The 14,930-nt window shown below is 35.9% G+C and overlaps 1 protein-coding gene across 1 annotated transcript; it reads left to right on the top strand.

The window, feature by feature from the left end:
* The first annotated feature begins 222 nt into the window (after nucleotides 1–222).
* On the top strand, nucleotides 223–14,611 carry LOC128996314 (26S proteasome regulatory subunit 6A-B). Its single transcript, XM_054421558.1, has 9 exons — nucleotides 223–389; nucleotides 557–763; nucleotides 7,461–7,565; nucleotides 8,151–8,351; nucleotides 11,211–11,313; nucleotides 11,856–12,142; nucleotides 12,693–12,920; nucleotides 14,122–14,236; nucleotides 14,542–14,611. The coding sequence occupies exons 1-8, from the start codon at nucleotides 336–338 to the stop codon at nucleotides 14,230–14,232; spliced, it is 1,296 nt and encodes a 431-aa protein (XP_054277533.1). The 5' UTR covers nucleotides 223–335; the 3' UTR covers nucleotides 14,233–14,236; nucleotides 14,542–14,611.
* The last annotated feature ends 319 nt before the right edge of the window (nucleotides 14,612–14,930 follow it).

The raw sequence follows: 14,930 nt of genomic DNA, 5'->3' as shown, positions 1-14,930 counted from the left end.
CGAACAGACCATGGACATGGACATGGAATGGAACTGGGAAGGGGAAGCATGACGTCAAATCATGATGTCAACTACGTCATGGAGCGTCCCGTGAGCCTTGTGGGAACTTGACCCCTACCGAGTGCGCTAGTGCCGAGATCAAGAAGACAAGAAGAAAGCATTACAGTATTTCTTCTTTTTACTCTCTGGTCCGATGAATCTCAAATTTTACTGAGTCAGGCAGGCTGAGAGGTTATGTTTATTGTTCTATAATAATTATTAATTCTAAGTTTTCTCAATCTATTGACTGATTAGTTTGTGTTTTTGTTAAACATTTTTTACTGGAGTCTAAAATTATGGCGAGTTCTAGTAAAACTTTGGAAGATAAATTTATGTGGGAGGATGGAGAGGTAATTATTTGTAACTAGGCCTTAGACCTATCAATAGTAAGTTGTGTAAAATAGAAAGTAGGCTAACTCTTAAGCCTAAGTATTTGAAGAAATATACACTGACATTGATATATACTAATTAGGCTCTGTGCATTAAGCTATTATACATATAAAATGTTGTTTTTCAGGAATCACTTGGAGAAGAAGTGTTGCGTATGTCAACAGATGATATTGTAGGCAGAACCCGTCTCTTGGACAATGAAATTAAAATTATGAAGAGCGATGTCATGCGAATTTCTCATGAACTTCAGGCGCAAAACGAGAAAATTAAAGAGAACACTGAAAAAATTAAAGTTAATAAAACACTTCCTTACTTGGTTTCCAATGTCATTGAGGTGAGTTAAGATCTCATATATTAACTGTAGCATAGTAGCTCTAGGTAAGGTACCGTAGTCTAAATTGTGTACCTTAACTTTTTTTTACATTTCAATGTTTTCTCAGTGGTGTTCTAAATCCATGAATAACAAAAGTATAGCTTTTAAAGGCCTGTAAGTGACATAGACAAGGTACAGGTGGTGCAAAAAGGATGGTCGGCATATGAAACTGCATAGTAGCCTACTAGTAGTGGGGAGAGGGGCGGGTGCACTGCCAGCCCTCTGCAAGTTGACCATAGTGCCTATCCAGTTGTGCGCCAGATGGCGCAGTGGACAGTGGATCTACGTTTTTTTGCTGTTGATAAGTTTTCAGGAACTGAATCTTTTATTACCTGTGCAATGGACTGTTTTGACAATATTTTGGTGTAGCCTGTAACTTGAGGGTCTATCCATATCAAGTGATCCAACAGGGGTTGCTTGACCATTTTTAAAATAAATAATATTTTTATCCTAGATACCTTTATCAATTATGGGTTCAAAAGTGATTTTAAATTTTTTTTTATCTATTTTGTTACTCCTACGGCGACCATTTTTGTTTTGCGGAACACGCAAATTTTTGCTCATGTAAGGGTTTGCGTTAACTTGCACAACTCGGTAACCATGAACACTAGAGTGATGAAACAAAAAGCACGTAAAACTGGGTGACTTGAGCCCACTTTTGAACTTTGCTTGTTCATTAAAGTAAACCCATTAAGTATTTTTTTATAAATCTTTTACAGTAAACTTAGTCTTGGTCTATTCTACAAATGTGAAGAATAAGACTTTTTTAAAGTTAGTGTAACATTTAAAAAAAAAATAAAATATGGGTGGGCTCAAGTCACCTCGTTGGTCGGGGTGACTTGAACCCAGCTATTATATTTCAATGCTATTCTAATGCACTAGACCCACTGACCCATGAGGTGACTTGAACCCACATATATAGCTGACTATTTTGGTATTTTTTTAGATTAAAAATTCCTGTCTTTTTGGGTTTAATGACGGTAAGTGTAAAACAAAACACAAAGTTTTCGTCGAAACTGTAATAAATTTATATAAAACTTACAGAAACATTTAAACAAATTTTACTTACCAAATATTGAAGATCTGAATATGGTTAATCAGAAAAAGTCCACCAGCAATTTTTGAAAATATAAAAAAGTAATTTTTTCTGTAAATGAAATGTTGCCAATATCTCGTTCTAGTTAATCCGAACCGATTCGTCACTCCGATATAGAAAACTTCACAATAGACATTTTGACAGTCATTAATAGACTAACTAAATGTAAAAATAACAAATTGTGTTTTATCTACACACTATTTACACTAGTAAAAGCACTTGTTCTACTTTAACTTTGTCCATTAACCGCCACTTTTCCACTTCTGGAACGGCAAAAGATCCTCTGGCAGTAATGGGTGTGGGGGCTGCTATTTTTCCATTAACTTCTAACTTTTTTTAACTTTCTAATTTTTTCTAACTTGAAAAAATTCAACAGATATTATTTCTTACAATAAAAGTGTCTTATTTCATTACTAAACAAACGTTACCACTTAAACACAGGTGGGCTCAAGTCACCCCAAAATCTGCCAAACTTGGTCATGATAAGGTAAACCCAGGTCATACTGACTTAAACCATTACATAATGGGAACCACAGGAAATGGGGAAAAATAGTTTTATTTTCATTTAAGTGCAAATACCCATTGTGCCGATAACCTTTTTTCAACGTAATGAAATTCAGATTAGGACGTGTTAACATTATTATTTTTTATAATTATTAAAATGGACAGTTAAAATAATTGGAATTGTTTGTGGTGAAAGCTAATTAGGTAACCTTCAAATTGATATATAAAACCTTTTGATAAATCATTTAGGTTTTCTGAAACGAAAATTCAAAACTTTTTCTTGCGTTTTGGGCTCAAGTCACCCCGTTTTACGGCATTTTAATCTGGAAGAAACAGCCTAAATATTATGTTCTGTACATATTTATTGAAATGTGTATCAAAAACAGTTTTAAACCCATCTCAACATTTCATAAGAAAACGGAAAAATTTCAACTTTTGAAGGCGTATTACCATTGGAACGAATAAAATCTCAGACTAGATTTTTTTTGTGTGTGTAGCAACTCAGTAGAACTGTTTGTATTTCAAATATCAACCATGCGACTTAATATTAACCATATAACAAAAATCAACCAAGGATTCCACTATAAACTGTAGGTCCCTTAGTTGCCATTAGCTGTATGGGCTATTAATTAACAGCTGTGTCTAAGGAATATGTCGGCCTTAGTCACTAACAAGACTACAAGATCGCGCCACTCATCCTACACTCATCCTTCACTCATATTTGGGTTAAAATACGCACATAGTGGCGTCCCCATCTTAACTAATTGATAATTGAATTGATAATTGAATTCCTTTAAAAGTTATCATTTTTCAAAAACTGAAATTTTTTGAAAAATTCAAATTTTGAGTCTCAATATCTTTGTTGGGACAAAGTTTAAAAATCTGAAATTTTTACCAAAAACCCCTCTTATGGTTGTTATACTGCTGTATGAATTTCATCTTTGAGATTTACTTTCAAGCTAAGTTACAGTATCATGAAAATCGCAAAAACCCCCATAAGCTCGGCCAACGCGGCTAGTACTGTAGGTAGCTTAAAAATTAATTTATAGGTGTAGGTAATTATTTTATTTAATGTTAACTTACCTAACTTACTTTAAAGTAATGTATAGCCTTTTCCTGCAAATTTCTTGTCTTATGTGAAGTTAAAAAAAAACTTTTTATCAGATTATTTTCATTCAGGTTTACACCTTTTTTCAATAGGCCTAAATATTTTGAACTCATTTATTAATTTATTGAACCACTTTCATTTTAATAAAGAATATTAGAAATTTCACATACAAAAGCTGTTTGAAAGACAAGTTCTTAAAGTATACAACTTTTTTTACTTGTTAGTGTTTTTTGTTCTACTTTGATCATGCTTAGGAAGTTTGGATGTTTCTTCATTCAGTTTGGGTTTGTCCTTCCAGTGGTTTTTGTCAGTTAAAAGAGATTTAATTTTCTCAAAACTTTGTTTATAGGCACCCAAGCTTGGTCTTTCTAATTTGTTTTAAAGGCGGTTGGTTGTTGGTCCTGCTGGATCTTTATTTTGATAACTGATGTGAATCACCTCTGCCACCCACCACTGTCATACACAAATACAATAGTCTTCGGTATGAAGTGTAATTTTTACAGCTTTCAGTTGCTAGTGAGGTTACGAAGCACCTAACATTACTACTGTCCGGTACAGGAATAAAACAATGGAAGCTTCTTGTTCCAGTAATCTTTAAACAGTTCTCAAATCGGTCCAGGAGTTTGTTGTTGTGGTGTTGAGTGATTTCTTCATCTGTTATAAAAATGAATTATTTTGTTAAGAAAAACTGTGTTTTGTGACTCATTTACGACTTCCTGTAGGTACTGGAGACTGTATCAGTTACCACAGAATATGAGTTATTTTTTTTCAAAATGCCACAATAAACACTTTATGGATTTGTGTTATACGGTACATTTAAATCTAAATGGAAAATAAATTTTAAGACCTCAATATAAATAGAATTAACTAAGTTTTATTTAAGTTAAATGATGAATAAAACTTAAAATTTAGCAGGATTTTATTTATTTTTAGTACCGTAGCGGTACATATGGGCCTAATTTGTACTTTGGGTACAAAGTTTAAGTTAAAATTCTGTTTTGGATTTTTGAAATGTACATTAAGATAAGTTTACATTAAATAAAAATAAAATAATTACCTACACCTATAAATTAATCTTTAAGCTGACTACAGTACTAGCCACGTTGGCCGAAATTCATACAGCAGTATAACAACCATAAGAGGGGTTTTTGGTAAAAATTTCAGATTTTTAAACTTTGTCCCAACAAAGATATTGAGACTCAAAATTTGAATTTTTCAAAAAATTTCAGTTTTTGGAAAATGATAACTTTTAAAGGAATTAAGTCTCATGGTTGATATTTGAAATACAAACAGTTCTACTGAGTTGCTACACACACAAAAAAAAATCAAGTCTGAGATTTTATTCGTTCCAATGGTAATACGCCTTCAAAAGTTGAAATTTTTCCGTTTTCTTATGAAATGTTGAGATGGGTATAAAACTGTTTTTGATACACATTTCAATAAATATGTACAGAACATAATATTTAGGCTGTTTCTTCCAGATTAAAATGCTTTTTGTTTCATCACTCTAGTGTTCATGGTTACCGAGTTGTGCAAGTTAACGCAAACCCTTACATGAGCAAAAATTTGCGTGTTCCGCATAACAAAAATGGCCGCCGTAGAAGTAACAAAAGAGATAAAAAAAAATTAAAATCACTTTTGAACCCAGAATTGATAGAGGTATCTAGGATAAAATTATTATTTATTTTAAAAATGTTCAAGCAACCAATTATTTTATTTCTGGATCACTTGATATGGATTGACCCTAGACTGGTTCCTGATTGCAGATCATTAATACATTTGGTGACTGCATTTCAGACAACAGGTTCCGTTATGAGAGGTAAATCTGATGGACGTACACAAACGGCAATTACTCCACAAAACATTGTGACGGTAATAGCGTCAGTGCTTCAAAGTCTGCTACATTCTACTAGGCGATGTGCTCAGACTTAGCACCTCAGCCATTGCTCGTTACAGCGTATTTTACGCCGCAAGAAGTTTCACCCATACAAAATAATGATCACGCAATGGCTCTATGATTTTGAGCACCGCAGCCGCTTTTGTGAAAAAATTCTGGACAATTTGTATGTTCAAAGATGATGTGTCTAATGGGGCTCACATAATTGAACAGATATATCAATAAACAAAACTGCAGGAATCGAGGACAATAAAAAACTACACCAGAAGCCTATCCCTTGTGCATAAGTGACAGTTTGATGTGGGATTTCCAAAATAGTCATTGTTGGGCGTTACTTTTTTTAAGAGATTGGCGCTACAGTCCTTGTCAACTCATAAGGTTATGATAACATGCTCTGTAACTTTTTGATACCAAAACTGTGACAGTTACGAGTGAACATTAAACATAGGGTAGCCTATTTGCTTCCAACAAGACGGCGCTTCAGCCCAAACGGCCATTGATGTTTTTGAAACAGATGTTCCCCCACCACGTCATCTTGGGTTTTGGTGACATCCACTGGCTCGCTAGATCACCTGATTTCTTGTGATTTTTTTCTTTAAGGATATTTAAAATCTAAAGTCTATGTTCACAAGTCCCGAGACGTACACGATCTGAAACAGGCAATCCGTGCGGAATTAAGGGCCATTGGTGAAGAAACAGTTAGCAAAAGAGTTGGAGAATTTTGAGGAAAGGCTTCACGAGTGTATCCTTCAGGAAGGGCGCCATCTCCCCCAAGTTATTTTCCATACATAAATTTTTGTGGTTTGATTGATATAATAGCTTACTGGCAACTTTATAACTTACAAGGTTTTTTTTTGTAATGGGGTATTTGGAAGTGTCCAGAAACGTAAGTCAGTAAAATTTATGTGTAAAATCATTTGCGTTAGGGAGGCCTATATTAATTTCAAAACCATCCTTTCGGTGCCACCCTGTACTAAGGCAGTGAACACTGCTGTAGGCTAATTAACTTAGCAGATGGTTGGTCTCAAACCAGCAGTTTTAGGAGTAACATAGGTAGGTTTTGATAGGCTTCATTGGTCGATTCTTAAAAATAGTGGATCATGGTTTTCGGTTTAACTTACGGGTGCGTAACTTAGTTGCAGACGATGGTGAAGTAGTTGTCGTCGATTCGGCTAGAGGTATGTTAGCTGTCATTTCTCAAGGCACATTCACTGGTGTGGTCCCTTGGAGCTCCGCAAGCCAATTCAAGGAATTCTAGATCCTCTGATCCTCACATTACAAATTTGTATATTCTCATTGTCTCTGCAGTATTACCAAACTGTAGGTTTAAGACATCAATACCTATGCAACTAGAAATAGCTCGAATCTAGATGTCCCTAGGTGAAGGCTGTCGAAGTCTGTTTAAACAGATACCCAGTAACTGGCTTAACAATTTTTAATAGACTACCAGCAAGCCTGAAAACACTACCAAAATAACCGTTCCAGCAGAAGATTAAATTTTGTTTATTGGTTGATAAGTTTTATTCTGTGCAGAAGTTTTTTTAGCATTGAAAAAAAAAACTTTCAGTAACTTACAGTTCTGTTGTCTTGACTTGGCTTATTGACCTAGCTTTGAGAATGGACTTCTGCACATCACTTCCAAAACGTTGGGAACGACTCCATTATCTGCATGTAGGCGGTGGTCACTTGAAGACCAGGATTTACCGCCTTTTATAATTGACCGTCGAAGCCTATCTCAAAGTACCGGTATGTCATTAGTGAACGGGCCCCGCATCGCATTTAACGTACTTTTAAATTAAAAAAAAGAGATTAAAAACTATTCTATGTGGACTATATTTTCAATTTCATAAACAAATTTTGCCGTGGAGAGGCAACTACACTTAATCTGAAAACCAGGATCTACCAACTTAAATTTTAAGAGTAGGCCTATATTTATTTGAACATGCCATAATGTAGCTATCTGAACTTAATTATTATTTATAGAACAATTTTGCCTATCATTAATTTACCTCAACTCCCAATGCTTTCCTAATTGACAAAATTGATTATACAGCTCTTGGATGTTGACCCACAAGACACAGAAGAAGATGGTGCAGTAGTAGACTTAGATGCACAACGGAAAGGAAAATGTGCTGTCATCAAAACATCCACTCGTCAGGTTTGTAATTGGTTTTTTGTACAAAGGTAATAATTTAAACCCATAAAATGTGTTCTAGCTCTATAACAGGTTAAGTTTTGAGCAACACCTAATTTCTGTCAACATAGCCTTAGAAGATGGGCTATTTTTGAAGGTCTACACTTTACCTTAAAGTTTTCTATTTTTATTATTAAAGTTACAATCTTTTGGGTATTTATGTAAAGAGTGCTACGTTTTTTACTCAAAATGCAAACTCTAAAAGTGCAGGGCTATGTAAATCGAATAATTGAATGACCACGTTTCATAGAGTCTAACATAGCTTTCTAAAAGGATTGGTTTTTTTTTTTACTTATAGGTACGAATAGGTTTCCATGGTATGCCTATTCTGTTAAATCATAGACCTCAGGAGGCATAAATAGGGTACTGATGTTTTGGATGGGTCGAAGCAATTATCTCTGAAGCAAAATACCATTCAACTCTATTAGAAGTCTATTTGGTTCATTTACACTGTTCTAAGACTTAGATCTATGTTAGTCTTGTTGAAATAGATAATCTAAAAAAATACAGTGTTTTAACCTTATACTTAAATGGCATGGGGTTTCACAGACATATTTCCTGCCAGTGATCGGACTGGTGGACGTTGAGAAGCTGAAGCCTGGTGACTTGGTGGGAGTAAACAAGGATTCTTACTTAATTCTGGAGACTCTGCCAGCCGAGTATGACGCGCGAGTGAAGGCGATGGAGGTGGACGAGCGGCCCACCGAGCAGTACTCGGACATCGGAGGACTGGACAAGCAGATACAAGAGGTGAACCTAAAATTTGATGCAAACATTTTCCAAATGTTTTATTTGTTGTGTATGTAATGTTTTAAAAGTTTATCCCTATGCATATAATATTTTTTTAAGAACTCTGACCTGTGATAAGTCATGATGATATCGGGTATTTTCAAGATTGTAACTGTGAGTTACTGAGTTGGGTACTGTAGTTAGGTATTAGGTATTACAAATTCCTTTCTTTCAAGTAGCAATGTTGAAGTAGGCCTAGATTGTTCTGCATCGTGTTTTTGTGATAGAGCAGTAAAAAAATATATATATAGGCTATATATATGAATGGATATCAGTTTAATGGCTATTTAAGTCCTTTATCTGCCAGTTTGTGACTTCTACTTTAATTTCTATAATATTTATGTTGGATAGCTTTTTGTTGTTGTCAATCCACTATCTTATATAAGACTAGCTGTAACCCGCGGGCTTTGCCCCGTTTAACTTCTTAATTTTCAAGATTATCTCGTTCGCATGGCTCAATCACGTCCTGGTTGAAGTTTGTTCGCTACGCTCACTCACCTTTAGGTTGGAGCTCGTTCGCTACGCTCACTCACCTTTAGGTTGGAGCTCGTTCGCTACGCTCACTCACCTTTAGGTTGGAGCTCGTTCGCTGCGCTCACTTGCCTTCAGGTTAGCTCGTTCGCTACGCTAACTCGCCTCCAGGTTGAAGTTCGTTCGCTACGCTCACTCACCTTTTGGTTGCAAATTAGCTGTTGTCATAAATGTAAAAGAAATATTGGTGCTGCACCCTGTTGGTAATCCTTGTAACTTTAATGCTATTGAACATTATAGAACAGAACCAACTTGTTTAATTGAAACAGCTGTTAAGATTCAATAATTCCATTTCTCATAAGGTTAACATGGGAAACTCCAGAGCCACTGGGGTGGAGCCCGAAAGGATTTTTGAAATAAGAATATGCCTATATGTTAATCGGGAATGTGAGCTATCATCATGCCAAATTTCAGCCCAATCCGACCAGTATTTTTCGAGTTTGCTTTTCCCATACACACATACAGCAACCACCTCTTTTAGCGAATTTCCCATATAGGGAATAAGCTATTACCGTAGTACTCATGGTAAGACCTGGACGCGGGACCGATTTTTTTTTTCATTTTGAGGTCCCTAGAGGCCAAAAACACCATCCGTTTAAATTCATATATATATATATATATATATTTATATATTTATATATTTATATATATATATATATATGTGTCCGTCAGCACGATAACTCGAGCAAAAATGATCCGATTTTGATGAAATTTGGTACAAACGTGTAAACCTACGTTTATTCGAACGAGTTCGCGATCCAGCATGATCGGACCATGGGAACGGGTGTTTACGGGGGGTTTTATGGGGTAAAAATAGGTTTTTCCCATTTTTGACCCAAAAAACATAAAATTTAGCAATTTATTTTCAAACCATTTTGTAGAGCTTAAAAAAACAAATAATTTAGTATATTGAAGCGTTATTATGCGCCTAATGGTTACGGAGAAAATTCCAAAAAATTGTAAATTTAAAATTCCCATGTTATTCTTATGGAGAATAAGTAAACTGTTGTAGTTTGCTTGTTTATGAACATATTTTGATCAAATTTGGAAAATTTTTTTATTTCTTACTAACTATTAACATTTTACAAAAAAAAAAACAGTTTTACCCTCCCTGATGCAGCAAACCTAAGTACTTGTTAAACTAATTCTATTTAAATCGGGAATAAATGTTATATTTTTAAGTAGACATTTCAGTGTAAATCCAATCAGTCAAATAGAAATTCGCTTAGTCTGCAGGTTTGCTGCGGCGGGGGTATTTTATAATAGTACTAGCAGAGTACCCGTCCTTCGTACGGGGTTGGCATATAAGTATCAAATGCTTATAGCAGTTACGAGTGAGGACATGGTTTAAGAAATTTCGGTTCTTTTTGAAGTTCGTTCGCTACGCTCACTCACCTTTAGGTTGGAGCTCGTTCGCTGCGCTCACTTTCCTTCAGGTTAGCTCGTTCGCTACGCTCACTTGCCTTCAGGTTAGCTCGTTCGCTACGCTCACTCGCCTCCAGGTTGAAGTTCGTTCGCTACGCTCACTCACCTTTTGGTTGCAAATTAGCTGTTGTCATAAATGTAAAAGAAATAATAGTGCTAGTGCTGCACCCTGTTGGTAATCCTTGTAACTTTAATGCTATTGAACATCACAGAATAGAACCAACTTGTTTAATTGAAACAGCTGTTAAGATTCAATAATTTCATTTCTCATAAGGTTAACATGGGAAACTCCAGAGCCACTGGGGCGGAGCCCGAAAGGATTTTTGGGATAAAAATATGCCTATATGTTAATCGGGAATGTGAGCTATCATCATGCCAAATTTCAGCCCGATCCGACCAGTAGTTTTCGCGTTTACTTTTCCCATACACACCCACAGACACCACCTCTTTTTTATAATAGTATAGATAGATGAGAAATTAAAAAAAACTTTATAGCTCCGTTTTACAAAATCAGAAGATCACCATCCCGAGAAAATAATCTATTTATTTATAAACAGTTAAAATCGGTAACATTATCTGTAGATTTTGGCGTAGTAGGCCAAAAAAGTCCAGATACCAAACCAAGTGCAAGGAGTTCATTCATTCTGGAGTTAATTGTCTTGGCTGGCCACATAATTTTACCAAGGTTGGCAAACTTGATGTCTCAGCAAAATAAACATGACAATAAATTCAACTGAGCATTTTTTAGGTAATGCTCATATAATTACTCTCCTTAAGAAGTCAAATTTTTGTTTATTTCCGTTCTGTCCGCGGTGAATCGCCCTTCTGTTTTGCATTAACACCAAACATATTCGAATGTTACAGCTTATTGAAGCCGTTGTTCTGCCCATGACACACAAAGAGAAGTTTGAGAACCTGGGTATACAACCTCCCAAGGGTGTTTTGCTCTATGGACCTCCGGGAACAGGTGAGTGACCATATAGCAGGGTAGCCAACCTTCTATAGCTTTATTTTCCTTCTCAGATCACCAGATTCAGTTGTAAACTACACATCCCTCTAGTCCGGCAGCACTGTCTTTTTTATACTTAGTTTGTTTTAATATTCCCCAGTCTTTGCAACTGGGTTGTGTCCAAATGTAGAAAAGATCATTGTTAGTATTAACTCAAGAAATAACCAAATAAGTTTTCATAGTTTTGATGGTAAAAAAAACAGACAAGTAACATTCCTTTGCCTTGTAACTAATAATCACAGATACAGCATGGACAAATTTGGTCCTTAGGAGCTACCTTAGAAAGAAATGTATTGTATCATTAGTAACTGATCAGTGATCATGGTACAGGATTTAGGTATTTCGTGTATAAAGCTGTGTAGGCTATTTAATGTTTTTCAAGGAAGATGTCCAAACCAGGGATTTGTTAACGAGTACTTGTTTTGGAAAACATCATTAATCAACTGCTCAATGGCAATCTGGTTTCCAGAACTTGTAACAATAATTGCATTTTTTTACAGGAAAGACGTTACTGGCTCGAGCGTGCGCTGCTCAGACCAAGTCAACCTTCCTCAAGCTGGCTGGTCCTCAATTGGTCCAGATGTTTATCGGAGACGGAGCCAAACTTGTGAGGGATGCGTTCGCCCTGGCCAAGGAGAAAGCACCAGCAATCATCTTCATTGATGAGTTGGACGCCATCGGAACCAAGAGATTCGACTCGGAGAAGGCTGGCGATCGAGAGGTCCAGAGAACTATGTTGGAGTTGCTTAATCAGCTGGATGGATTCAGCTCGACGGCCGATATCAAGGTAGACTCTTGCTAAACCAGCATTTAGGAGTAACAGATTACAAAGTGGCATCTATAAACTTTATGTTATTGGCAGGAAAGTGGGAATACCCTGAATTAGAGAATAAAAGAGTCTTCTAAAAGCTATCACACCATTTTCACTGTCATAACATCATACTACTGAGTAGGTCTATCTATACCCTACCCAGCTCCACAAACTTTGCACATATAATACATAAAGTAACTGGGTAAATATTTTATTCGTTGTAACCTTTTACAAAATTACAGATTTGGCCTTCAATGCTCAATTGGTAGCACCGTGAAGCAAAAAAGTGTGAAAATATTTATGTATTTTTCCAATGGAAAGATTTCAAATGTGCCTAACAACATGTTGTCAGATATTGGTTTGAAAGCAAATGTGTAACTGACGTCCCAAAAAAGTAATTTGGCTAACTAACTATATTACAGTACTGTACCCAAACAATAAAAGAAGTTTGGATGTTCCAAGGTTAGGCCTATTTAAGGACTTATTGATTTTTTGATTTTGTTGACAAGCTTTTTTTTGTCGACAGGTTATTGCGGCCACAAACCGTGTGGATATCCTAGACCCAGCGTTGCTCAGGTCTGGACGTCTGGATCGTAAGATTGAGTTCCCCCACCCCAACGAGGAGGCTAGGGCTCGCATCATGCAGATTCACTCTCGTAAGATGAACGTCAGCCCAGACGTCAACTTTGAGGAGCTCTCTCGGTCAACTGACGATTTCAACGGGGCTCAGTGCAAGGCTGTTTGTGTTGAAGCGGTAAGTTAAGATAGTACAGAACTCAAACAGGGTTGCCACCATAGTGGGATGATAAATTTCATGCAATTCATGGTTTTCATTGGTAGTTAAAAAAAAAATTCATGGTCGATGCGCTTATACAATTTCAACACAATTGAGTTTTGCTGATTTCATAAACTGACGTTAAAGAGGCAGTTTCTTTGTGTGTTACTTTTGAATAACCTTTCATACCTAATATGCAACTTTTTTTTAGAGTGATTTATAAACATTCAATACAAAGTTGAAAACAAAACAGGTCCAGCTTGTATTATAACTACATGAGACATTGGAGAAGAATTGTAAAATATATTATAGTGCGTTCAAACAGCCGTGGCACCTGAGGGATTAGGAGGCCCCAAGGGTTTCCATGGGGTGTCCTAATCCGTCAGGTGCCACGGCTGTCTGAACGGAGTATAAGTCTAGGTATAATTCAGTCTTTCCACCGGAATAAAACAAAAATCCCACTCACCCAGCTAAAAAAGTCCTGTTTTATCCCCCTACATAATTGTCATAAAATGTACATTCTAGGGTTTATCTTATTCCACAACATACTAAGATATGATGGTATCCAAAAAGCTAAAAAAACTCAGGCGTCAGAGTCGGAAATTCAGTTTTATTGCGCATCCCGTTTCAATTCAGTGCATGGTCTAAAACTTCTGTTTTTGTGATTTAAGTCCCCATACCCCTTTTTCATACGGGGGGGGGGAGGGGAGGGGGGGTAGGCCTACTAATGATTTTTAAGGAAGTCTCAGCTGACATCAGCATCTTTGGATGACTTGGAATGGACTAAGCAATGGTTTTTGATCGTGGGACTTGGGAAATTTTATCGGTTAAATAATGGTTCCAGATTTTGAAAATTCATGGTCCATTGGAGAAATCCATGAATAATCCATGCCTTTTTTCATGGTCACAAGAATTCATGCACAATTCATGCTTTTCAAGGTTTTCATGGCTGGTGGCAACCCTGTCAAATTATCCAAACTCCCAACTATCCAAATCGTGATACCATAGTTTTTTAAACAAGGAAGGTCGAATTAGTGCTTGCACAGCATTATAACCTAAAGAGTACAAATTAATAACCAACCCCACTAATTTTTTATGATTACCAAAATCATACTTGAAAATATCACATGTGATTTTCTTGTGCCCAAATACCTGCAGTAAGTCTTGTTTTCTCTCACAGGGTATGATTGCCCTGAGACGAGGCGCTGCGGCCGTAACTCACGAGGACTTCATGGACGCCATCCTCGAGGTTCAAGCCAAGAAGAAGGCCAACTTGAACTACTATGCTTAATGTGGTGAGTTGAATTCAAAGCATACAATACTTGTTGTTACTTGATGTTACACTTAACTGTTTCAACAAAGTTAAAAAAATGTCTAGAGATACCTTAAGTTGAAAACAAGCTCCAGTGAAATTATGGCTGAAATAAATGTAGACAATGCCAGAGTTATCAAAGCAAGAGTTAGAAACAAAAACGGGAAACAAATAATAACATCTGGACAGAAACGCTGCTTAAAATTGTCTTCAGCTGATCCATAATCTAGATGTAGTAACTTTTTGTTTCATCTTATACTGTTTTCTAAAATGTTCTTTAATTTTCAGGAGTGGTTGGTGTGCTGCTTATGTGACTTTTTGTTAATCTTAAGAAATATAATTTATAATTCTCTTGTAATTGAATATTTTAATTTAATTTCCCAACAATTTCAATAAAATCTTTGTAAATATAAACAGATAAATAATCTTATTGAACTATTACCTTAAATTGATAGTTACAAATTTCATTATCAATGCTTTAAGCATTGATTATTATTTTTTTTTTACTAAAATAAAAATGATAGACAAATTTTAAGAGGAATCTGTTAACAACAGGACGGATAGCCTTTTTGTATAGAACTAGCCGTATCATTCTTTACATATACACATTTTGTTTATCGCTTTTAAAATAAGTTAGGCCTATAACAGTTTATAACAGTCAATTTACAAATTACTGT

Source organism: Macrosteles quadrilineatus, unplaced genomic scaffold (assembly GCF_028750875.1).
Source record: "Macrosteles quadrilineatus isolate MER2022 unplaced genomic scaffold, UCM_ALF_1.0 Scaffold_6__1_contigs__length_79288215, whole genome shotgun sequence".
Lineage (NCBI taxonomy): Eukaryota > Metazoa > Arthropoda > Insecta > Hemiptera > Cicadellidae > Macrosteles > Macrosteles quadrilineatus.
The sequence above is the reverse complement of the archived record's forward strand: the minus strand, read 5'-3'. Positions and strand labels throughout refer to the sequence as shown.

Coding starts and splice junctions, on each gene's coding strand:
- LOC128996314 (XM_054421558.1), top strand. CDS start 336: ATGGCGAGTTCTAGTAAAACTTTGGAAGATAAATTTATGTGGGAGGAT. Junction 7,566..8,150: donor TCAAAACATCCACTCGTCAG/GTTTGTAATTGG, acceptor GGGGTTTCACAG/ACATATTTCCTGCCAGTGAT. Junction 12,143..12,692: donor GCTCGACGGCCGATATCAAG/GTAGACTCTTGC, acceptor TTTTGTCGACAG/GTTATTGCGGCCACAAACCG.